The sequence below is a fragment of the Xyrauchen texanus genome, chromosome 30, assembly GCF_025860055.1.
Source record: "Xyrauchen texanus isolate HMW12.3.18 chromosome 30, RBS_HiC_50CHRs, whole genome shotgun sequence".
Classification (NCBI taxonomy): Eukaryota; Metazoa; Chordata; class Actinopteri; order Cypriniformes; family Catostomidae; genus Xyrauchen; species Xyrauchen texanus.
The window spans coordinates 513,311-539,430 of record NC_068305.1 but is presented as its reverse complement, the minus strand read 5'-3'; the positions used below and the strand labels follow the sequence as shown (position 1 = coordinate 539,430).

Below are 26,120 nucleotides of genomic sequence, written 5' to 3'. Positions count from 1 at the left end.
CATTCTAGAGCAAAGGTTCTCAACCTTTTTTGATGAAGGATCCCCTAATTCATTCCCTTAACTGAGACGCCCCCATCCAATTTTGTGACAGAGTTTGAAAGCACAAAAACACAAAACTCAATTTTTGTGTTATTTGCGCGATGCATTGCATAATTTGAACGTTTTGTTCATAAATTCAGCAAGCGTATGCATCATGAATGTGAGACCAAACCTTGCGTATCTTGAATTAAAGCAGATGAGGGCTATATCTGGGGCCTATACAATGAAAATGCGAAGACAGAAACGAATAATAAAAGTGATATTGTTCATATATTTCCAAAATAATATGCATATTGTGTCCCACTGAAATGCTCATTCTACATTACAGCATTGATTCTGAGTTTGATTCAGATGTAAATGTACTCGTATCAACAACAGTGAGGTTATCTATAACATCTATAAAAAGTAAAACCAATTATCTTACACTCAAACTAAAATATTTTTGCCTCTTTTTTTTACAGTTACCAATTACTTAATCTTTTAAAAAAAATTGTGTATTTTGTATTTGTCCTTTTGAAAATGCAAATTTATTCATTATTTATTTTTATAGTCTTAACAGTGGTATTTGTACACTCACCTAAAGGATTATTAGGAACACCTGTTCAATTTCTCATTAATGCAATTATCTAAATCAACCAATCACATGGCAGTTGCTTCAATGCATTTAGGGGTGTGGTCCTGGTCAAGACAATCTCCTGAACTCCAAACTGAATGTCAGAATGGGAAAGAAAGGTGATTTAAGCAATTTTGAGCGTGGCATGGTTGTTGGTGCCAGACAGGCCGGTCTGAGTATTTCACAATCTGCTCAGTTACTGGGATGTTCACGCACAACCATTTCTAGGGTTTACAAAGAATGGTGTGAAAAGGGAAAAACATCCAGTATGTGGCAGTCCTGTGGGCTGAAAATGCCTTGTTGATGCTAGAGGTCAGAGGAGAATGGGCCGACTGATTCAAGCTGATAGAAGAGCAACTTTGCCTGAAATAACCACTCGTTACAACCGAGGTATGCAGCAAAGCATTTGTGAAGCCACAACACGCACAACCTTGAGGCGGATGGGCTACAACAGCAGAAGACCCCACCAGGTACCACTCATCTCCACTATAAATAGGAAAAAGAGGCTACAATTTGCAAGAGCTCACCAAAATTGGACAGTTGAAGACTGGAAAAATGTTGCCTGGTCTGATGAGTCTCGATTTCTGTTGAGACATTCAGATGGTAGAGTCAGAATTTGGCGTAAACAGAATGAGAATATGGATCCATCATGCCTTGTTACCACTGTGCAGGCTGGTGGTGGTGGTGTAATGGTGTGGGGGATGTTTTCTTGGCACTACTTTAGGCCCCTTAGTGCCAATTGGGCATCGTTTAAATGCCACGGCCTACCTGAGCATTGTTTCTGTCCATGTCCATCCCTTTATGGCCACCATGTACCCATCCTCTGATGGCTACTTCCAGCAGGATAATGCACCATGTCACAAAGCTCGAATCATTTCAAATTGGTTTCTTGAACATGACAATGAGTTCACTGTACTAAAATGGCCCCCACAGTCACCAGATCTCAACCCAATAGAGCATCTTTGGGATGTGGTGGAACGGGAGCTTCGTGCCCTGGATGTGCATCCCACAAATCTCCATCAACTGCAAGATGATATCCTATCAATATGGGCCAACATTTCTAAAGAATGCTTTCAGCACCTTGTTGAATCAATGCCACGTAGAATTAAGGCAGTTCTGAAGGCGAAAGGGGGTCAAACACAGTATTAGTATGATGTTCCTAATAATCCTTTAGGTGAGTGTATATAGTAAAAGCACGGATCTTCATTATTGTGGTTAGATGTAACATCAAAAAAATATGTGAATTGGGCCATGGTCAAAAACAGTTAATTGGCTAGTATCATCTAAAGAAATGGATGAATCAAGTTACTTTTGTTACCTTTGTCTTGTGGTTCTCTAGATAATGCATTATTTTATTTTAGCCAAACCTAGAGAACCATCTTACTTATTTGTCACAAATTCTTGAACTAGTCTCAGAGGAAAATATAGATGTAAGCAGCAATTATCGGGGTCTAAGCAGTTTGGAAAATTGTACATATAAATGATATTATCAGCATAACAAGTTGAGTCAAAAGCTTAACTGAAAAATGAACAATGTCTTAGCATTTGGTATGTTTTTGCTTTAATGACAGCATGCACTCAAGCTGGCATGAACAAAACACCATGATCCCAACATGTTATCTGATGTTATCCCTGCATGATTGGAGAATGTTTCAAAGAGTGTCTTTAGCACAAAGGAGTTAACATGCTCAATGTCACAAATTTGCTTAAATTTGATTAGTGACGGGGATATAGTGCAGGATCTTAAGTATTTGGCATACTATGACATGGTGGTGTGCGGGGCGGGGCGGGGTCGTGATTCCGTACACCCGGCCCCTAATCAGGCTAATCAAACCTCAGAGAGGGATAAAGGCCGACTGGATACTGCAGTGCGACAGAGAGAGAGATTTACGGACAGCTGTTCGACACTTTTGTGTGTTTGTCTTTTAAGTTCCTTATTTAAGTTCCTTATTATTTACATTGTTAAGCCGGTTCTTGCTGCCTCCTTTCCATGAATCCCTTTACGCATACATTGCTATAATATTTCTTTGTTTTAAAAATCCTAAAACATTCTTGATATTTAAAAGTTCCAATCAGACTCCAAAAGAATGGATCCCAGATGTTCAATGTGGTTTTGTTTACATGTGTACACTGTAAATGTGTTTGTGTGTGAGTGAGATGAGTATGGGATATTTGGTTCTTACTCAGATGTGGGTAAAGTGTCCTCCAGAAAATAAGGGTCCTGCAGTGCCTGCTCAGAAGTGATTCTTTTAGTGGGGTCCATTGTGAGCAACTTCTGGAGCTACAGTAGAAAAATGAATTACTCTTAAACATCCATCTTCACATCAGACAGCTCACACATGCTGTACTACAAAACCCAACTTATAAAAGATTAAAACATAGAAGAAAGCAGTAAGCCACGTTACAGTGCTTTTATCATAGTGGTTATTACAGATATTAATAATTATCATCACAAGAAAAAAAGAAAACACAGTTCTTCCACCAATTTAGTTAACTGGTCGAAATTTGGGCTGTTAACCTTTACCAAGCAATGCACCAATCAAAGATCATTCTATGAGCGAATGACTGACAAATTAATATAGAATTCAACAGATGTGGAGGTTATAAGTGAATGCATTTATGTGCTGTTTTACGGGTGTTACTGAACCTGTTAATACATTTTTGAACGACCACCCGCAATTATTTGCACTCTAAATGCAAAAAAAACATGTTTTTTTTATGTTGTCCTAACTCTAAAATGGAAGTATGCCATGAGATGGGAATTACTCGCTGAATGACCTGATCATAGCGAAATGCCTTACGCTGGTGGTAGATAATCTGTCGGAGGCGCGCTGCAACAGTGGCGCCCTTGGAGGCGCTATGGGAACCTCATCGAATGTTGTACCGAACAAAGTAAATTCTTTCACAAGGCTTGGTGAAGGCTATATTAACCCGTTGATACGTATTTGTTTGCACTCGGGAGTGACGTCACTCTGCTTACGTTTATTGCATTCTGATATGCATGCATGGATATGCGATTAATGTTAACGGATTATACGTCTTTTCGAAGGTCTAAGTGTTCGACGTTGATATCCGATCTCTGTTGCATGATAGCAGTCCTCCAGAAACAGCAATTTGTTTATTTGTGCCAGAAGTGCGGATGACAACATGCAATATCAAAAACGGGACTTCATACCTTATTATGAAATAGCGATCACCAGATGAATCCAGTTCGGCCTGCTTGGGTCAATTGTCCGTGACGGAGTTCATTCTATAACGTCCAGCAGCACTTGTACGTAAATATAAATCTTGATATGTTCTCCGTTGTTTACATGAGATCTCACCTGGAAGAATTACACTTCATCGTCGTTCTTCGACAGACTATGCAATCCGAGCAGCATTCCTGTTGTAAAACTGTATATTATCTTATATATGAAGTCTTCTAAACAGAATGAGCCCATCTCAAAGTCCAAACCTTTTTTGAGAATGTAGTTTTTTTGCTTTAAAATAACAACATATATTAATTCTGACTTGAGAAGTGAAGTGAAGCCCAAAGTGTCTTCTTTCAACAGTGTTTTCCATACTCCAGGGGAGCCAGTAGATACAGCCATTTAAGTTGGATATGTAATTTGCATGGTTTGTGCTCGGGAAGGATGGGCGCACATCACCAGGTGAAACTGTGATGTCATGCTCCCTCGGAATGCTCACATCATGGGCTCGGTCTTCCTAGTGACTAGGGCATAGGGATTATGAATTGGATTGGAACGCACCCGTTACGTGATTTGGGCGAAGGCGGCCGCAAAATGGGGGAATCTTACTGAATGAAGTAATGAGAGTCCGTATGATAAGCGTTGACTGTACATGATGATATGCCTGAATAATTATCTTAATTCCCCAATGGGGAACACTCGGGCATGCAGACTGTGAATGAACCTTGACCGAGTTGAACCTTGACCGAGATTACGCGATTGCCTGCCATACTATGAGAGTAAATGCGCTGTTGACGTGAAATACTGGCTTTTGATATTGATGCGAATGCGTTATTTTGAACAGGCAGCGTTGCAACTTTGTGATGAACAGGTAGCATGGCAACGGAAGGTCTAGACCCGTGACTAGAATGGGTCTCCTAACGCAATCTCCAGCCCTGAATGCATTTGATAGATATGAAAATGACTTAGCTTATTTCTGATGGAAGTCGGCTGCTGCCTGAGCCGATGATTTTGCAGGATTCGCGTTGTTTACTCCCCATGGGTTTGATGCTTGAGATGAAGTGACGACGTCGTTGGAAAGGGAAGGCGGGCTTCCAGAGATGGAGAGGTTGAAACGCATCTAGTTGCAGTGTTAGCACACCGAAACAGCAATGTGATAGATTGTGAGCGGACTCATAAAGCATTGGCTTACGTGCGATTGGCTAGGAGTTACCCAGCTAATGATGTGATGATGTGCACCTGCTGGTCTTCCCGCTAGAACTACGCTCCACTTCCATTTCTGTTCACTATAGCTCACTTTGAAGTCTTATTTTATTCCACTAAATGGCAGAAAGCACTAGAACAAATATTTTTTCTCTATCACATTCATCACAATATACAGATCTGAAATGTAGGTGGCGCTCTAACACATTTTGTCCATAGACATTCAGTCTAATTTTCAGTTCATGCACCACCCTCATTATTTCATTGAATATCTCGGCCTCTGAGTGGACTACAATCTCAATCTAAGTGTCAGTAGAAAGCTGAGATCCTCCATTTTATCACCAATAGTCTAAAACATTTTTGTTTTAGCATGCTTTTCCTGCCGAATGGCATATTTTGTTTGGACATTTAAGATATAACAGTTTATTCAGCCAACAAGCAAACAGACAAGTACAAAATGGCTACTTTTTTAGACAACTCTCTAAGGTAAAAGCAGATACAAGGTTTTTAGCTATTTGGGGCTTACAGCAGCAGTTATTGGAGCATAAATGAGATGTTTGTTTTTGGTGACTTACAGAAATCATATTTCACTTTGTGATTCTTTTGAAGATCATTCAAACTGTGTTATTAGTGCAACAAATTAAACTATACAGTCACATTTCTGAGACTGAGAGTTTTCATTTTATATATGACTTGTCCATTTAGATGTTATGTGAAAGACTTTTATTTTCATTTAAATATTTCTACCCCATTAACTCTAGGGGGCGCTAATGTTCAATGCGAATATTTTGAGGCCTAATTTTGTTATTTTAAGTAACATAAATGCAGAAGTGATGGTTATCTCTGAAATTTCAAGTTATATCTCATATGGCCTGACTTAAGAATACAGAACTTTTTCCTCGATATAGCTCCCCCCTGCCCCCCTCCTCAATGTTTAAGGGGTTAATGGCTTCAATCATGGCTAATGCAATTATATTTAGAACCAGAAGTAGGGCTAGGCAATACTTCAAATACTCACAGTACATGCGCAATGACTTTTAATTCATTTTTTATTTGGGAATTCATTTTCCTAAATATTGTGTCATTAGACTAGCTTCACAATACTTCCTTGTTAAGACAGAGATGATATAAAAGCATCTCTGATTTTAACTTTAAAGTTGGTTAAGTTTGACTCATTTGCATGAATGAACTGTCTGTTTCAATAAATCAATTAAAAATTCTGATTCAGTTCTTTATTTGTGTAATCACCAAATGTTCCCAAAAGTCCCAGCATGGCAATTTTAATATAGTAAAAAAGTTTAACACAAAATATAGAGAAATATTGCGATTTATTACCAAAATTTTTATGTTCATTTTGATTTATTTTGTATGTGCATAGTTACATTGGTGTGTATACATTTCTAATGAATTAAACTCATGAAACATTTCAAATCTACTGTACTTATGTTAAAATGATGGTTCTTCTGTTTAAAAGAAATTATCCTTTTAAGCACTTTCAAAGGCATTATTACTGACAGACAGTATATCGGTACACATTTCAAACGTTTAAAGCGTCAAACAGACTCACCAGCAGAAAGACTTTGCTGTCTGGTTTAACTTTGTGTTTCTCCATGTATTTAATGAGACTGCTGTTGCCATATCTGTGAAACACAGGTGAAAAATCACAACATATTCATGCACATTCAAAAGTGATCATTTATAGTCCTTATATTGAAATGTAATACATAGAGTGATCCCAAAAACTGTTTGGATACTTAAGCACACACAAAAAAAATATGAATGTTTTTGCATTCAACAAAATATCAAACAAAGTGGCTTTTATTGTAAAGAAGAAGAACAAAAACACTGTTCAAGAAAAACATGCAATAAACAAGTTTATTAAGTTTGAAGTGCAAATCTGACAGCTCGGCTCATAATTCATAGAAGTACATGCTTTAAATCCCTTGATTTAACTTTTTTTTTTGTAACAATTACCACTGGCTTGACCATGGATGGCTCATCATTGAGTCAGTCAGTGTATCTATGGTTTCTATAAAACAATTCACAGCATAACCCTCAATATTTGAAATCTATGACTAAAACATCCTTTTTTTATATAATAAAACTAAGTTTTATTCTGCTCCTTCCCCTTTTATAGTTTTAATATAAATCTATAAAATGTCTATGAAATCATAATTGTTTCTAGAGCTGCTGTTACTACAGTAATAGTCTTTTCCTCGTCAGCGCTGTTTAGAATTTCATGGCCCTCTGACCTTATGAGATTTTGGACATTCACCATAGTGCTCCAAAGTAGAACATTCTTGATTTAATTCAGGCTTTGTGGTTTGCGTAGTGCTGTTTAGTGCTCCGCACGATCCAGTCAAGTCTGGTTTATGAAGCGTCCAGCACGAGGACATATGGGTTTTACAAATGGGAAGAGCATTTAGCGCTTACAAAGCGCTTCTGGGATAAACTACTGAACGTCTTCAGGGGTATTCCCACAGTAGATCATCTTTTATTAAGAAGTAAGAGCAGTCTTCATTTGACCTAACCAGTGCAAGTGGCCATTTATCTCAAAATCAAGCAGAAAAGGACTCTCACACTCACATAAGTCATTATAAATCGTGATGTACATTCAACACTTCATTTGTTTCTGGTCTGTGTTACTATAACTCTTGAATAAAACACTGAACTCACGTGGTTCTTCTGAAATCTTTCTGTAGAGTGGGGTATTCTGGCATTTTCCTGATGTCCTCCCAGTCTTTATCTAGGAATTCCAAATAAGTGTTATGTAATAGTGCACAACGACATTTAACAAGGCTAAGAGTCTTGTTAAAAGGGGTCACAGAATATCATAGCCTATATTTTATAACAATTACATTTTTTTATATAATGTTAGTTAAGTTTTTCTTTTTTTTTTAAGTCATTGTTTTGTTTTTCACAACCATTTTCCACCAGTCTCTTACTCTTAGAATTAAACAGCCTGTTTTTGATCATTTTAACTTGAGCATCCTTCAACAACAGCTTCTTTGCAAAGTTGCATTACATGATAGATTCAAAAACCAATGTGAGCTGAAATATGAAGCCACATGTCATCTAGATCAAACACATGTTCAAATATTATTATTATTATAAGTCAACAACCTGTTCAGATGGTTGCACAGAAGTCAAATGTTTAAATCTTCATTTACACTGCCTGTCTTAAATCTTATATAATGGAGTTAATGTCCTTAAAGTTGAAGTCAGAAGTTAACATACACTTAAAATACATTTAAACTCAAATTCCTGACATTTAATCGTAGAAAACATTCCCTGTTTAGGTCAGTTAGGATCACTACTTTATTTTAAGAATACAGTAGATGTCTTAAACGACTTGTCAAAACTATAGTTTGCTAATATGAAATCTGTGGAGTGGGTAAGGCAATGCGATGCAAGATGATGCAATTATCATAAATATAAGTTTCCCACTCAGAAGTTGCATATGAATGACTCCTCAAATCGTAACGACTGGGAAATTCAGTGATAATATTGATACACGAGTTTCCAAGTTGTGAGGAGGCTTACACTTTCAACATGGCAGAGGAGAGTACGGTTTCTGCAATTCATTTTTCTAAATGCAGCTAATTGTTAGCACTTACCATTTTGGTCATAATAATAATTTATCTTTATCAACAACTATTTGATGTATGTTTTAAATGTTTACACCATAAAAATTGCTTGTATTTGACCAAAATTACATTATTGTCATATTTTTTATGGTGTCAAAATAACAGTTCCTCATGAAATATATATGAATGAAGTTCTTTTTGACAACAAAGCACTTGAATGCAACACTTGTAATTACCACTTCAGAAGTGGGAAGTAGGATAATTCCGATGGAAGGCAGTATTAAACTGTGTTGTGTAATGTTATGTTGCTTTGCTGATTTAAAAACTGACAAAAGGAAAAGATAAAACTTTGTCATAATCGTAAAATGTCAGAATATCATCCGATTACTCAGCCTGGTTGACATTAGCTTACAGAGACTTAAATAACAATAGATATACAAAAATAAATGGCTGATTCTCAAGAGGTTATCTACCTTTAAAGCCTAATGTATCAAATAGGATACAAAAAAATCACATTGTATATGAAAAAAGTTTCGACTAGAGGCATTTTTCTTTTATATGGCAGGCTTTATAGGGTTAAACAATATCTTTTGATCTCTGCTTGAATTTAGTTTGCTGACCAATTGAAATTGTGCCTTCATTTATTTATTTATTCTTAGAATACGGTAGATGAGCGTTTGCAGCAGATAAACAAGAAAAAAACATTAGCAAGTGTCCAGCAAACACGTGAACTCTTTCAGTACTGACTCAGAATGCACTTCATGAAGTTGACTGCAGAGCTGTGTGTAAAACAGTGGCGACCTTGAATAACAAACAAAATATTCAAAACAGCTAAACAAAGATTTACAAGTTATGTGGCAAACTTTCAGTCTTTCAGAGGCCTACACCAGACACCTTTAAACATACGTAACCTTGAGATGAAGTGAAAAAATCTACTTCACAAGATGAAAATCCTTGAAGATGAAAAGACGGGTGCTATGTCTAAACACATAGGAAATGCAAGCGACAAGTCAAGTTCTTGAGCTGAGAATGAAATTACATTTCATACCGTATTAGATCAAGAAGTAAAACTGATCATTTTATAAAAGCATAAACAAGGCATACGTATCACTTAGGCCTACAGTCTTTATAGTTAGGTTGTTTGGTTTCTAAAGGTTTCATGCTCTTAAAAGACAAAAATTCAAGACTTTCACAATTTAAATTATTGTCGGAACAAATCATGCTTATTCTTAATGCAAATTAACCTGTGTTTAATGTAGTCTGGGAAGTATTTTCTGATACCTTGTTTCGTTTTGTTCATGGTTTTTCATGGCGATTTCATTGCGGTACACAGTATATTAAGCATGACTAAAAGTAAAGCGATACGATAAGTTGTAAGGGTCATTCACCTGCTGGGAAGCCCATGACGCTGAATATACGATCTAACTGGTCATGATGAAAAGGATTGCTGGTCTTTATGTCTTCTTGTCGACAATGGAAGATTGGTTCTGACGTTAACAGCTCTGCAAAGATGCACCCTATTGCCCAGATATCTACAATGAAATCAATAAAACCAAAAACTATTAAGGACACATAAAAATGTATGCCAACAGTGCATAACCAAAGTCAGATCACTTAGAGGCAGGGCTGGACTGGGAAGCGAATCTGCCCGGGATTGTACAGGGCTACTGGCACAACTCAGTCAGCATGGTGCAGTAAGCAAAACTCCAGCTGCAAGTTCAACAAACCACACATCTGACATATACTCATTGATTATAAGTCTCAAAACAATGGAAGCTTATTTTATTTTATTGCAAAATATTCTTTAGTAATTTAAGAATTTAGGTAAATGCTTCTTGAGAACAGACAGTCACATCTGAGCTCTTTTTCCGTGGTACCTATGACAATGTTAACAGCGACTACTGTGAATGGTGGATTTCTCATCAGGTTTATGGGTAGTGTAGTTATATTTTACAGATACTTCAGCTATTAATCATGATTGTTCTTTTACACTGACTTGTGGTTTCTAGAGAAGCGTATATCGATTTATGATTATTGCGCTCTATAACATCTTTCAAATAATGATTTCATTCATTTTGATATTTTAGCTCAATCATTTTTATTTCTGAAGTAAAGTATCAGGTGATGCTACTATCAAAAAAGCGTGTGTCTGTTTAACCTGAAAGGCAGGACTCTAATTTCTACAGGTGCCATATTGAGGGTAGATTTCTAAATACTGTTTTAACAAATCAAAGATTACAATTTTAACCTGTGATTAAGACCGTTAGTACACAGAGCTGATCAGGGCTGCATTTCATAAAAGCATGGTAAACTTAAATTGATCGTAGAGACCATTTGCACTAATCATTTCTACGATTTACTTCTGCAGCTTACAATGCTTTTGGGAAACAGCCCTGGTAGTTTGATAAAATATCTCAGCAGAGTGTACAATTTCACAAGCCTTAAAATATGGCAGCATAATTTAAAAAAAGGACAGATAATATGAAACAAGATGCAAGTAGCACAAGTTTCGGATTGACCGCCTACTCTCGCTTCAGCAACACTCTTGTGGCCAGAAATGAAGAACCCAGGCTGCGACTGTAAAGGGCATGAAAGAGAGAGGAAGGGAACAATAATGATCTCCTGTCACTTGTAACTACTCTCATTAAATTCAGAATTAACACTTTCCTCTTGCTTTTATTTGAGTGACACTAGGGGTCGCTCCTGGGAGCCCCAGACATCTCTGATCTTTGAGAAAAGGCCAATGAAAATTGGTGTGTGGAATTTGCATGCCACTCCCCCGGACATACAGGTATATAAGGAGCTGGAATGCAACCACTCATTCAGACTTCTTCTTCGGAGATGAGCGGTTGTATTTCACTGAGCTGAATTACTCATTTACCAGCCATTACGAGCTGTTGGCTTCTACAGGTCATTACAGTGGTTCTCCCCCTCTCACGCGGGTGTTGTGCAGAGAAACACCCCTGGGTGCTTCAGCTGCAAAAGAGTATATTTAAAAAAAATAAAAATAAAAAGTATATTTTCTCGAAAAGAGAATTTTCCTACTAAAAGAGTGGCACTTACGAAAGCCTCTTTTTCAAGATGCCTTTTTGTTTGTGTGTTATTCCTGGTTGCGGTCGCTATCTCTCCATTTTGATGGCCACGATCACTCTCACGTGCTTAGGTGCTACCCATGCGGAGACACGTTCGTGGATGGTTCATGCCCTCATTGCGATAGTATGACCATGGCTACGTTGCAGTCACGGCTTTCCTTCGTCAGAGGGAAAGCCACCCCAGCGGCTCCCCGGCTCGGTCCTTCTACCTAAGTCGGTTAGCACTGGGGAAGCCTCTCGGCTGGGAAACCCCCCACGGACCTCTCATTCTACAGCACACTCGTATGCCCTGGTCGAGTTCTGGGATGAGACCACGGACCCATCTCAGGGTGGGTTCTCATTCTCATTCAGGGCTTGCAAAGAGGATGTGCTATCGTTTGCAGCATCCGAGAGCGGGCTCGTCATGTCTGACGTGGAAGACTCAACTAGACTCCCACCCTACGGCGTTGCTGGATGCGCCGCCTTCGCCCTGAATGCCATGGCACTCCTGCAGGTGCACCAAGCCAAGGCACATAAAGAACTGCACGAGGGTAGTCCTGACCTGGGACTAATTCAAGTGCTGCTCTCTGCTAATGATCTCGCCCTCCGGGTGACAAAGGTCATGGCACGGTCTCTAAGGCAGGTGATGTCCACCCTGATGGTCAAGAAATGGCACCTTTGGCTCAACCTGGTCGTGTCGAGAGAGACTGACAAGGTTCAATTCCTTGACGCCCACATCTCCCAGGTTGGCCTGTTCGGTGACACCATTAGAAACTTCGCACAGCAGTTTTCAATGGTGAGTAAGCAGATGGAGGCTATTCAACACATCCTGCCCCGGCGTGGCTCAAGATCCAACACCCTGTCTGCTCATCACCAAGGGCGTCACCCTGCAGAGGTAACACCGGCCCAGTGGCCCAGCCTTGGCGTGCAGCCACCTGTCTCACGGCCGGCAGCCAAGAACCCAAGGAAGGCTTTTAAGCACCTCTGAGACCGGCTGCCCAGGAAGTCCGGAATCTGCACTTCGGGAGCTGGTAAGAAGGCCACTCCTTCCCCCGGTGGAGGGCCGGGTGGAGAATCCTTATTTCCCTTTTATTTTGAATTCGCCACACATACAACGGGCTACGGTACCCACTTTCTCAAGAAGAGAGCAGTTTCCTCGCTTCCTGGGCCCTATTCTCTGTGTCCATGGTTAACACGACCGCCAGGCACCATTTCTTTCTGGTAGGTTCGACACCCCAGAGATGGGTCTCCCGCCATCGCACGACCAGCTGTGACACAAATCCACCCCCGATGTTCTTCGAAATTCTTCCTCTCCCGTCCCAGGCTGTTCCGGGAGCGGTCCAAAGGAAGCAGGTAAAAGCTTTGATATCCCAGGACTCGGCACGGCCACAAGTGGCACCTCAGGCTCCACCCCATTGCGAGGCCCTGCCCGCTGGTGCGTCAGATACGATTATTCCCTTGGTCCCCCTCGCGTGGAACTTGGAGCCATGGCTCGTGCTACCCAACCTGACACGGTGGCTGATCAGGACTGTCTGACTCGGCTATGCGATTCAGTTCACCAGGTGCCCGCCCAGGTTCATCGGCGTCCGTTTCAATTCGGTGAATGGTAATTGCCTCCCTCCTACGGTGCTGAACTGTCTGCGTACGTTCAGGCAGAACACATCAGTCCCAATGAAAACTTTTCAGAAGTTCCTGGGGCATATGGCATCTTCAGCGGCCACTCAGGTTGATGCATACGATATCGCTTCAGAACTGGCTTCAGACCCGAGTCACGAGATGGGCATGGTGCCACAGCACACACAGGTCTGCTGCCATCTGTTCAGCCCTTGGTCCAACCTAGTAGGAGTTCCCCTAGGCCAAGTCTTCAGGCATGTCGTGGTTATGACGGACACCTCCAAGCGTGGCTGAGGCTCTGTGTGTAACATGCACGCAGCCGCCGGTCTTTGGACTGGCCAGTGACTGCATTGGCACATCAAATGACTCGAGTTGTGCAAGGTCAGGGAGGACGAGGAGCAGGTCATTCAAGTGGCTCCTTATTGGCCCACCCGGACTTGGTTCTCAGACCTCACGCTTCTCACTGTAACATAGGCTGTAACATAACAAAATGTGGGAAAAGTGAAGCACTTTGAATACTTTCCAGATGCACATGTCCAATGGAGTGGCATGCAAATTCCACTTGCCAATTTTCATTGGCCTTTTCTCAAAGATCAGAGATGTCTGGGGCTCCCAGGAGCGACCCCTAGAGTCACTACATCGACACAATGTCTCGTTCCCTCCATCAGGGAATGGAGGTTATGCTAGTAACCATGAAGGTCCCTTACCCAGTCATTCATGTTTAGTTTTAAGTCTGTTTTTTATTTAAACCACCTCAACTGCAAGTTTATTGTCAATCCCTACTGATATTTAAATCAGAGTTTGAATTAATGGAGCAACAGGATTACAATAAATCTCGATTTACTGTGAAATGTAAGTAAGGATCAAAATGGTTTAAATGTAACCCTGATTATTTTTAAACAAAGGTTCAAGTTTGGTGCAACAGAATGATCAGCTAAACCTTGATTTAATCAAAATGTAAGAATAAACCTTGTTAGTGCAACCCACCCTGAGTGTTGCGATTTCTCACTTTCATTTTCTACAAGTTCTCCATTATATTGTCTCTGGCATAATTTACCGATTGCTTTGGTGTAGTGTCTCGCCCCAAGCAGTAGTTCAGGTGCTCGGTACCAGAACGTGACAACTACTGGATCCAGATCCGCCAATGGCTTCAGTGGAGAGTTAAATAGTCGAGCGAACCCCATATCAGCTGTGTGATACAAACACAAAACAAATGCCTATTAACCTGCAAAGTTTGCACTAGATAATTAACTCCACCTCTCATGAACCTTTTACAGACGTTTACTTTTTTTAATCCAGCTGTTGCTATCACAAAACACTTTTCAATTATTATGTACTAACAGTGGCGGCTGGCCAATTGAGAGCGCTAAGGCGCCGCCCCCACCTGAGCCACACACACACAAAATAATTATAATCATAATATGATATGATAGAAAATCATCTGTGCAAGATATATGCTTTCCATACATGTCCCCCCTTACGCATGTCTCAAGTTCAGCTCTGGGGTGATAAAGAAGATCACCCACAGGAGTCTATGTAGCAATTTAGCCAATTGCTGATTCAAGATATGAACATATTCAAGATAGGACATCAAATTTGGCAAATCATCATCCTCAAATCTAATCCGAAAAGGGCTATTATTTTATCGCCCCTAACGAGCCACTGCTAAAGTCAGGACTAGTCTGTAGGGGCGCAATTTTAAATACATGACAAATGATCACTGCTTCCAGACCCAACCCTAACTCTGTAAAATGTCTCTTCCAAAGTCTGTTTGAGAGGATAACTTTGGCAGAAAAACTAGAGGTGAAAGAGCTGGGCCCAGATCAACCTGACCTTGCAATCAGACAGCAGACTAGCAAAAAATGGAAGCTGTACACGCAAGGCTTCTCTCGTAGTTGGTACACCAAAAAGGCCTGGCTATGTGGGTGCGGTTATGCTAATGCAGTATTTTGCTTTCTGTGCTTGCTTAAAACAACAGGGACAGATCCAGCATGGACAGCTATGGGAGTGAGAGATATGAAGCACCTGTCTGTGAAAGTAAGGAAACACAAGAACACAAGGGCACAAATGGATAATTCTGTCAAGCTAGCCATATTTGGAAGAGTGAACATCGCCATGCAGCTTGACGACAGCCACAGGATTGCAATGAGGAAACACAATGATAAGGTGGATAAAAACAGGCACATTTTATCCAAAATAATCGATTGTGTGAAGTTTTGCTGGGCTTTTGAGTTGGCCTTGCATGGGCATGAAGAGACTGACGCCTCTGACAACCTTGGCATTTTTAGGGGATTGGTGGATTTTGTTGCCTCCCTAGACATCGTGCTGAAGGAGCACCTTAAGATAGCTACTGTTTTTAAAGGCAAGACAAAGATGGTACAAAACCAGATGTTGAACTGCATGCTATCAGTGCTTGAGGATTACATTCCGGAGTAAGTAAAGGATGCTGATTTTATCGCCATTCAGGCAGACGAGATGCTAACGATCAGGTAAACAGCTATTTTTACTATTGACTGATAAAGCTGTTGTTGTTAGAAAGATGAGTTGCTCAATTCCAGCAGTATGTAAAAGCTTAAATGTGACTTGCCATCAAAGTGAATGATTGTCATAGAGAACATCAATTCATTCTTTATTTATTAACTTTATTTTTTGGACTAGGGCCTCCATTCCCTCTCTGTGTGGGGACAGTGCATCTGACCAGTAGCACAAGCCTATAAAGCAATGGAGGACGCTGGGACCAGGAGAACAACAGAGGCTGGCTACAGAGGTAAAAAAAAATGAAACCGACAAAGGATGGCATATTAAAGGATGACTTCGTTCAAATGATTCTGCAGGCTGTCTGCAATTTAAATTTGCATTCATATTTTTGATTCCAGGTTTCTGACAGAGCAGTCACAAGCAGCATGATGATTTTTTTTTTTTTGTCTTCCACACATATAGGAAAGGAATTCAGTGTATAAGTCATCCTCACAAGTAACTGAAAATAAGTGGTCTGTTTATTGACATGCCCCTGTACACCTTGTATTGTGGGGAAACCAATCGCAAGTTATAAGATCAGGAGAAGTAAACATACTGTAAAGTGCCATTAAGAATACTGGTGTTAAAACCTTAGTAATCATATAATTGACTTGGATGTGTTCAGTAAGAATCACTTTCATCAGAATAGCTTTATTGTAAATTTAAGCTGATGATGTATATTTTACAGATACTGTATGTGATACCATCCAGATGCATGCCAAGGAGTGGTTCTCCTTTACCCAGCACCTCATCAGCGCAACACTGTTGCACAGAGAGTTGTTCCCACAACAGAGTGTGAAGTTCCTTGATGCAGCACTTGAAACAACAGTGGAGGTGTACCCTATGCTGAACAAGGCCAAGTTCAAAACAGAACTGTCCCTCAAATATGAGAACAGTGAGATCAAGTCTAGCAGTGGTGCAGTGCCTCTGTACCAGTTATTCATGAAGAACAACCTTTAGAGTACTTTCTCTGAGACTGTCAGTCTTCTCAAGATCCTTATCACCACACCCAAGAGCCGAATCAGAGAGGTGCTTCTCTACTTTGAAGAGGATCAAGACCTTCCTGAGAAACACCATGAAACAGGATCGCCTTAATGCTCTGGCCATGCTTTCCATGGAGAAGAAACCTGACATGGACATTCCTGACTTCAATAAGAAAGTCATTGAGAAGTTTGCCACTCAGAAGGACAGTAGAGCAAAATTCCTGTACAAATGAGCTGTCATTGAGTTTTCTTGTGCATAGTTGTCCTCAGTCTCATTTGTTTAACTTGGTCATAGAGGCATCATCATTTAATTGAGACCGGTAAATTAATTTCTCATAGCTGTGTAATGAATTACCAGGTGTCAAGCAGATGTACTCAAATGTGAGCCCCAGTGTGGTGTTTTTGTGTATAGTTGACATTTTAAAATAAATCTCAAATGATGTGTCAAAATTCCACGTGTAATAGGACAGTTGACATTTACAAGATTGTTTATTATTTTGAATATTTCCTTCAGCTCACCCAAAAGAACACAAAAGAATATATTTTTATGTTATCAATGTTTAGTTTTTTTTGTCCATATAACGGAAGTCAATGGGCACCAATTTTGTTTGGGTTTGGAACAACATGAGTGTGAGTGAATGATGACAGAATTGTAATTTTTGGGTGAACTATCCCTTTAACTGTTTTTCTTCAACTTTTTATTTTAGTTTCACTGATTTGTATTAAATCAAACTGGGATTGTTGCTGAAATTGTTGTATGTGGTACAGCCCTACCTAGAAAATGTCACGTCATACTTAAGATTAACATGTCATATCATGTGTTTATCATTTTATTTGTAATTTTTTTCTTAAAGGCACATTTAGAAAAACAAAATAACGTGCTTCTTTACACATTTGGCTGCAGTTTTCCAGTGAAATGTCCAGCGGGGGGCGCCAACAGTGACTGAAATAGTGTTGTAATAAGCTAAATGTTTTTAAGGTAAATATTAGGCCATGTCAACTTTAATCTGGATATATTTGATAACACATTTTCGTTTTTGAAATGCTCTTCATCCCCACTGCCGTTTTCAAGCATTTTCCAAAAGTTGCTCATCCACACTAAAATGCTGTTCGCTGTTCCATGTACGCTCTGAAGCGCAATTGTCCTTGTGTACCGTCGCTGGACACTACTTCTGAGTAAACTTCCCATTGCCTTTGAAGGATTGCATTGTGAATCTTGTACAAAGTAACATTTATCTTTAACAACACTATCAAAGTGAATATCAGGCACAACAGAGCCGCTATAACACAGGCCACCATCTTGATTATTTTAGTTGAATGGAACACATGACTGTGTCACATGACAACGAATATGTCATCGTTTTCAGATAAATACATTTTCCCAGTCCTCACAACAACATGAAGACAGCATTTTCAGATTTATAAACTTGGGATAGGGTTTTCAAAAAGCTCTGTTTTTCACTGACAAAAACACTGTTTCAGAGTGGATGGAAGGCCAACATGTAGAGGCAGCATATTACTGTGGATGTGGCCCTTGATGGAGGTTTTAAATTTTCATTTAAACTTTCATCTCTAACCTTAAACTTTCATCTAAACCTAAACAACAGTGTCCTAAAAGTAAATGAAAGGTGAACAAAACAGACATCCTTACCCTCAGCCATCACCAAAACCTAATCGATGGTGTTTTAAATGCAAATGTGAAATGAAAAGTACATTTTCTGAAGCAAACACGACATCTCGTATTACTTCTGTGAAGCTTTCGTCTCACGTTTCAGTTTGTGTGAGTGGCTCGGCTCAAACTGCTGTCCTCTTATTCCAAATTCTAACAGTTTATACGGTGAGCTGCCGCAGAAGTTAATCACATTAGAATTAGTGTGTACATTTTTAGGACATGTGTTCTCCCATGATTGAATAATCATTGAGGGAGAATAAATAATTTGCTGAGCTGTGGAGTGGAGTGGTGTGGCTTTTCTGAGTCAATCTAACAATACAAAGCAAACACAATTCCACATTCCACAGAGGGGTAATAATAGTTCTTGCAGCCCAGAATAGTGTCTTATGTAGGACAATGACTTAACCTTTACTGACAATAACACCACAGCTCAAGTCTAAGCTCTCTAAACCTTAAAGATGTCACCTTAAACAAAAGTTTGCCCCAAATTCAGCCTGATCTCATGAAAATAACGTGACAGTGGCAACATTTTTGTGAAATGATACTAGGTGGTTCATTACACATATTGCAGCAGATTTAAGGTGAAATGTTCACTGTGTGGTTCTAAAAGTGGGTTAAATTCTCTCAAACAGATGAGGTTTTTAAGGTTAATGCTCTATTGAGTTCCTCCCTACCCTAAACCTAAACCTAACCAATAGTGTCAGAAAAAGCAAATGTGAGATTATAGTGCGTTAACCTTAAAAACTTCATTTGTTTCTCAAATTTTAAATAATTAAAACCGACATCGCTACCTTAAACCCCATGCCTAATCTTAAACTATAGTGTCATGAAAGCTAATTTTGTGGTGTCATTTTGGAGCTTCTTTGACACTTTTAGCTCACTTGTCAATGTTTGCTTTGCTGGAATCGTACCCCAATCTTTCCTATTGCAAGTTCAAAGCTTGCTATTCAGTTTAGCTGCAGCACAACCTAATCACAGTTATATAAGCTTGTAAATGTAGTTGGTTATGTACAGTGCAGTCATCAAGTATTCAGACTCCTTTCAGCTTTCCCATGTCTGTGTCTCGACACAATCCTGTCTCTGAGCTCTGCAGGCTGTTCCTTTGACCTCATGGTTTGGGTTTTGCTCTGATATGCATTTTCAGCTGTAAGACCTTATATAGACAGGTGTGTGCCTTTCCAAATCATGTCCAATCAACTGAATTTGGCACAGGTGGATTCCAATAAAATTGTAGAAACATTTCAAAGATGACCAGAGAAATGGGATGCACCTGTACTAAATTTCAAGTGTGAGAACAAAGGGTCTGAATACTTTCTGAATGCACAATATATGATCATTTTAAAGCTGCACTATGTAAGATTCTTTTGGATAAAAATGAACAAATTGCCATTATTAAGTATATAAGTACATCTTTTGATGAAAACGCCCTTAAAAAAGTCAATATTGTCATATTCTTTCATTTTCTTCTGTCTTACTCTGACGAAAATTTTATATAATTTTAGTTAAAGAAAATAATATTTTTAGTTGATGATGATGTGCAAAATAGATAAAAACTGTAACAGACCAAACTTTAATCAAATATTCAAACATGTATTAAACAATGAATAAACATTTTCTATTGTAAACATGTGTCACACATATAAATGTACATACCTGATCTCCTGAAATAATAATGAATAGACTAAAGTATTAGCTATATTTTAGAAGTAAGCCTACTGTATTCTTATGGAAACCGCTTACACACAACACAAGTTATGGAACTCTAATTGCATAACTAGCACGTCATTTAGTTTTAAGTTCACCTGTTCATTTGCTTCACTGTGCAGATGTAAGAGTAAGAGGAACAGAGCACAAAATATGTGAACTGATAATTAGCAGTTTTATGTGAAAGTCAATAAAATATGTTGTTATAGTTTTTCTAGAAACTGCCACTATATGTACAACTGAAAAACTCATTGTGAAAAAATGTACTGTAGTTAAAGTAAATAAGTGAAAGTGAAATATTTCATAATAAAGAGATGTCATCTGTTAGCAGATGACACTTGCTTTAATATTTTATTATCTAGTGCAATGACATTGCAAGTGCAAATGATTTTTAACTGTGTCCAAATACTTTTTAAGGCAAATGTGCTGCACGTCAAAGGCAAAACACCCGCCCCCCCGCCAAGAGGTAACCTAATAATAATCAAAGATTTATATTGCAATCTAATGTAGTATAATTTCTTACCAATTTTGACCCTTCCCCGCTCTGGGCCCTCCCCCATAACCAGGATATTGGCAGGTTTCTGAAAGAGAAAGATATATCACCAGTTCTGTCAAAAGAAATCTGATTTAAGTGACTTTGATCATGGCATGATTGTTGGTGCTAGATGGGCTGGTTTAAGTATTTCTGTAACTTCTGATCTCCTGGGATTTTCACACATCTTTGTGGAAACAAAGATGGCGCCAAGGATGGCAGCCGTGTTGTGAGCTCCAAAACAACTTAGCAGTTTTTTGATTTTGTTATTTTTGTAAATTTGCACTTGATGCGCGGACCTCCGCTTTTAATTCCGGGAACACTGGGGAGCATAAACATGCCAGTTATACTCTCTGCAAAACAATCAAAGCAGCAAAACAACAATACAAAAACAAAGTGGAAGCACAGTTTAACACCAATGATGCGAGAATTAGGTGGCAGGGAATTAACATTATCACAGACTTCAAAGCAACTAATCACTCGCTGCGAACACTACTGTCTCTCTTCTGGGCGAGCTAAACACATTTTACGCTCGTATTCAGGAAAACAACATCTCCTCCATGGAGAGAACTCCTGTGCCCGACACAGCAGAGGTTAGTTCATTTACTATCTCTGTTGCTGATGTAACCTGATCTCTCAAACGGGTGAATATTCGCAAAGCTGCAGGTCCAGATGGCATTCTTGGCCATGCTCTCAGAGCATGTGCGGATCAACCTCTCCATTTTCAAACTTTCCTACATGCTTTAAGACATCCACCATTGTGCCCATACCAAAACAGTCAAAGATAACTTGCCTAAATGACTGGCGTCCTGTTGCCCTAACTTCCATCATCAGCAAGTGCTTTGAAAAGCTTATCAGAGACCAGCTTATCTCCTACTCAAGATGGCGCCACAGACGGCCGCCTCGGTGTGTGTATGTGCGTTGTTTTGTTTTGTTTTGTGTTTTAACTCTGTTTTTTGCTTCGGTACCGGGAGCTCTTTCACCAGAGATGAGCTCATGAACATAAGGGGTACAACTCCAGAGGACTTATTTCCTACTTTTCTTCTCCCTACACTGGAAATTTTGGACATTCAGGTCAAAGGTGCGCTCACCTTTACTCAAGCAGTGAAACGCCGAAGGAGAGGTAAAAGGGCTGGTACGCTTGTGCGTCTTCGCCAGCGAGGATTACGCACACCGTTACCGGGAATATTTCTCTCTAACGTGCGTTCACTGTCCAACAAACTGGAGGAATTACAACTGCTGTTGGGGGAAAACAGGGACTTTTCTTCATCTACTGTTTTGTGCTTCACGGAGACGTGGCTTTGTGGATTAATACCGGACTCTGCGCTGCAGCTGGCAGGCTTCCAAATTTACAGAGCGGACAAGAGACACAGAACTTTCTGGCAAAACTAAAGGTGGAGGAATCTGTTTTTACATCAACAGCGGTTGGTGCAACGATGTGACAGTGATCCAGCAGCACTGTTCTCCTGACCTGGAATCTTTCATCATAAACTGTAAGCCTTTTTATTCACCCCGTGAGTTTGCTTCATTCATTGTGGTCGGTGTTTACATCCTGCCGCGGGCCAACGTGCAGGCCGCACAGCGCATGCTCACCGATCAGATACTGTGTGTGGAGCGGACCAACCCGGACTCTTTAGTTATTGTCCTTGGTGACTTCAACAAAGGAAACCTCACTCATGAACTCCCTAAATTCAGACAGTTTATTAAATGCCCGACCAGACAGCAGAACATTCTGGATCACTGTTACACCACAGTCAGGAATGCTTATCATGTCATGGTCCACCTGATTCCTGCGTACAGGAAGAAATTAAAGCTCTGCAAACCTGTAGTGAGGACATCAAGGAAGTGGACCAGTGAGGCTGTGGAGGATCTCCAGACATGTTTTGACACCACTGACTGGGATGTGTTCAGGACTGCCACAAACAGTCTAGATGAGTACACAGAGGCTGTGACGTCATATATCAGCTTCTGTGAGGACTGCTGTATTCCATCACGCACCAGGGTGAGTTACAACAACGACAAACCCTGGTTTACAGCCAAACTCAGAAGGTTAAGGTTTGATAAGGAAGAGGCCTTCAGGAGTAGGGACAAAGACAGATCTAAAGAGGTGAAGTACAAGTTTAGCAAGGCGGTGAAAGAGGCTAAACGATGGTACTCTGAGAAGCTCCAACACCAGCTCTCAGCCAACGACTCTGCATCTGTCTGGAAAGGGCTTAGGCAAATCACCAACTACAAGCCTAAATCCCCCCAGGCCATCAACGACCGACGCCTAGCCAACGACCTGAATGAGTTCTACTGCTGCTTTGAAAGACAAAGGGACAGTCCTGAAACCATCCCCCATGACACCTCCCAACAGCTCCAGCCACAGTGCATCACCTCCACCTCCCCCACCTCAGCAGGGGCCGGGGCACCCCCACCAATGCCCACCTTAAAGGTAGTGTAGTGGACTTCAGGAGAAAAGACAGAGTACACAGCCCCATCACCATTAATGGAGCACCGGTGGAGAGAGTCAGCAGCTTCAAGTTCCTCGGTGTCCACATCACTGAGGAACTCACATGGTCCGTCCACACTGAGGCCGTTGTGAAGAAGGCTCACCAGCGCCTCTTCTTCCTGAGACGGCAGAGGAAGTTTGGAATGAACCACCACATCCTCATACGGTTCTACACCAGCACTGTAGAGAGAATCCTAACTAGCTGCATCATTGCGTGGTACAGCAACAGCATCATCCTCAACTGCAAAGTCCTGCAAAGCGTGGTGCAATACTGCCAGACACATCATCGGAGGTGAGCTTCCCTCCCTCCAGGACATATATACCAGGCGGTGTGTGAAAAAAGCTCGGAGGATCATCAGAGACTCCAGCCACCCGAGTCATGGGCTGCTCTCACTGCTACCATCAGGCAGGCGGTATCGCAGCATCAGGACCCGCACCAGCCGACTACATGACAGCTTTTGAACTCTTGATCTCTCAAGATCAATATACATCAGCACTGCACTTTATTAATCTCACACTGGATATTTCTCTTAAAAACACTGCCACCTAATTACATGCTGTTAATACTTTTCATTTTTAGTTTTAAGTTAATTTATAGTTTTGTAGTTAGTTAATTTAGTTTTACCATAGGCCTATCTGCAGAAAAAGATTTTCAGTGGTACATAGAGTTTAAATAACAGTAAAATATGATCATATGCTGTGACTGATAATGCCAGTGAAATCATATTAACAAATGTCAGCACATCTTACACATAATAAACCTACAATAGAATAAATGAATTTAAGAGACCATGAAACAGCATACACATATTATTTAGGACAACAGCTAAATTGAGAGTGTGATGCCGCTTTTTAACAGTTCTATAAACAAGAATATAATTTACAGTACAATTTACCATCGACCTTTGTTAAGAAAGTAAACAGGGTGAATTTTAAGAGTGAGAGACAGAAGGTACTGTAAGACTTGTAATGCTCTCTTAATGCCTAATAAATCACACAGGAGTGACTGAGCAAGAGGATATTTCATTATTCACATATTTTGCATCCTCTTTTCTCTCTCTCTTTCTGTCACACACAAACGCATGTGCATGCACGCACACGCACACACACTTGTGTAACCAGCCTGGTCTCATAAACATTACGGGGATGCCAAAAGTGAGTGAAATGGTGCCGTTATCAACAAGGTTTTTACGGTGAAAATTAAATGGAAGTATCCATAAGTGAAAGTACCTCCCTAAACTAAAACTTGAACCTAAACCTAAACAATAGTAATCTAAAATCAAATGAGAGCTGAACAAAACACACATCCTTACACTAAACTAACACCTAAACCTAACCGATAATGATCTAAAAGCAAATGAGTGGTGAACAAATCAGACATCCTTACGTGCTTGACTGGGCTTGAGACTCAACGTCTTCAGGGTATAAAGTCCAACAGTCTATCAGGTGAGCTACTGCACAAGATAATCACACTGGAATAATAGTGTAAATGTAGGTGAGTCTGTAATACAAGCGTTTTTCAGATGATGCGTTGGAGTAATCATATCATAAACTCATATAGAGTGAAAAATAAAGTCATAATCAGCCATTGTACTCGTGATTTGTGTGAAAGTGAATAAAACGCACAGCTGTTATAGCACCTCTAGTGTTCATTTCACCAGAAAACTTTTTCAAAAATGTAGTTATAGTTTTGTTGATTTGTTTTCCAGTACAAATATCAAAATATTCTTAAAATTAGATATATTTACTTCACAGGCAAAGTGTGGCAAAAGATAGTAAGTCTTCTTTTTGCAGAAATCTGACAAAATGTATTATTTAAATAAAATGTATAGATTAAAAAAATCTGCCAATGTAGTAAGAAAAATAAAGGTGTTTACCCTTTGAAATACGATTATTTATCTTACTGTATTGGCAAATATTTGTTCTTAATTTAAGGCTAAACCTAAATAAATTTAGTACGATATTTCTGAGAAAAAAAGACAATATATCTTATGTTATTTTGCTTGTTAGTAGATGTATCTTGTTTTAAGAATGTTTAGATATATTTAACTGGAAAACAACACTAAAAACTAATTCGGCAAGTTTATTTATATAGCACATTTCATACACAATGGTAATTCAAAGTGCTTTACATAGAAGAGATTAAAATAAGAATAAAAAATAAGAATAATTGAAACAGTTTAGAATAAAATAAAATAAAATACAGTACAAACAGTCGGACACACAGTGGCACAGTGCTCATTCAGTAAATGCACAGCTAAACAGATGTGTTTTGAGTCTGGATTTGAATGTGACTACTGTAGGAGCACATCTGATCTCTTCTGGAAGCTGGTTCCAGCTGCGGCTGACATAATAGCTAAAAGCAGACTCTCCTTGCTTAGAGTGAACCCTTGGTATTTCTAGCTGATGTGATCCTAATGATCTGAGTGATCTGTTGGGTTTATATTCAGTGAGCATATCTGCAATATATTGAGGTCCTAGCCCATTGAGTGATTTATATACCAGTAACAATACTTTAAAATCAATCCTAAATGTAACTGGGAGCCAGTGTAAAGACCTGAGGACTGGTGTGATATGTTCATATTTTCTGGTTCTGCTCAGAATCCTGGCAGCAGCGTTCTGTATGAGCTGCAAATGTCTTATGGTCTTTTTGGGAAGGCCAGTGAGGAGTCCATTACAATAATCCACCCTGCTGGTGATGAAAGCATGCACAAGTTTCTCTAGGTCTTGACTGGAAACAAAGCATCTTATTCTTGCAATATTTTTCAGACGATAGTATGCTGAATTAGTTATTGCTTTGACATGACTACTGAAACTAAGGTCTGACTGTAGAGACACACCAAGATTCCTGACTTGATTTTTAGTTGTTTGACCCCTAGCGTCAAGGTATGCATTCACCTTGAGAA

General features: G+C 39.7%; 1 protein-coding gene across 1 annotated transcript in view; it reads right to left on the bottom strand.

Annotated features, from left to right (window-relative positions):
* LOC127624116 (cyclin-dependent kinase 19-like) overlaps window positions 1-26,120 on the bottom strand; it is a 115,317-nt gene that overhangs the window by 11,180 nt on the left and 78,017 nt on the right. Inside the window, 6 exon segments of the mRNA XM_052098784.1 lie at window positions 2,836-2,933; window positions 6,611-6,683; window positions 7,720-7,789; window positions 10,019-10,162; window positions 14,373-14,504; window positions 20,715-20,772. Of these exon segments, the coding sequence (XP_051954744.1) occupies window positions 2,836-2,933; window positions 6,611-6,683; window positions 7,720-7,789; window positions 10,019-10,162; window positions 14,373-14,504; window positions 20,715-20,772 (575 nt within the window).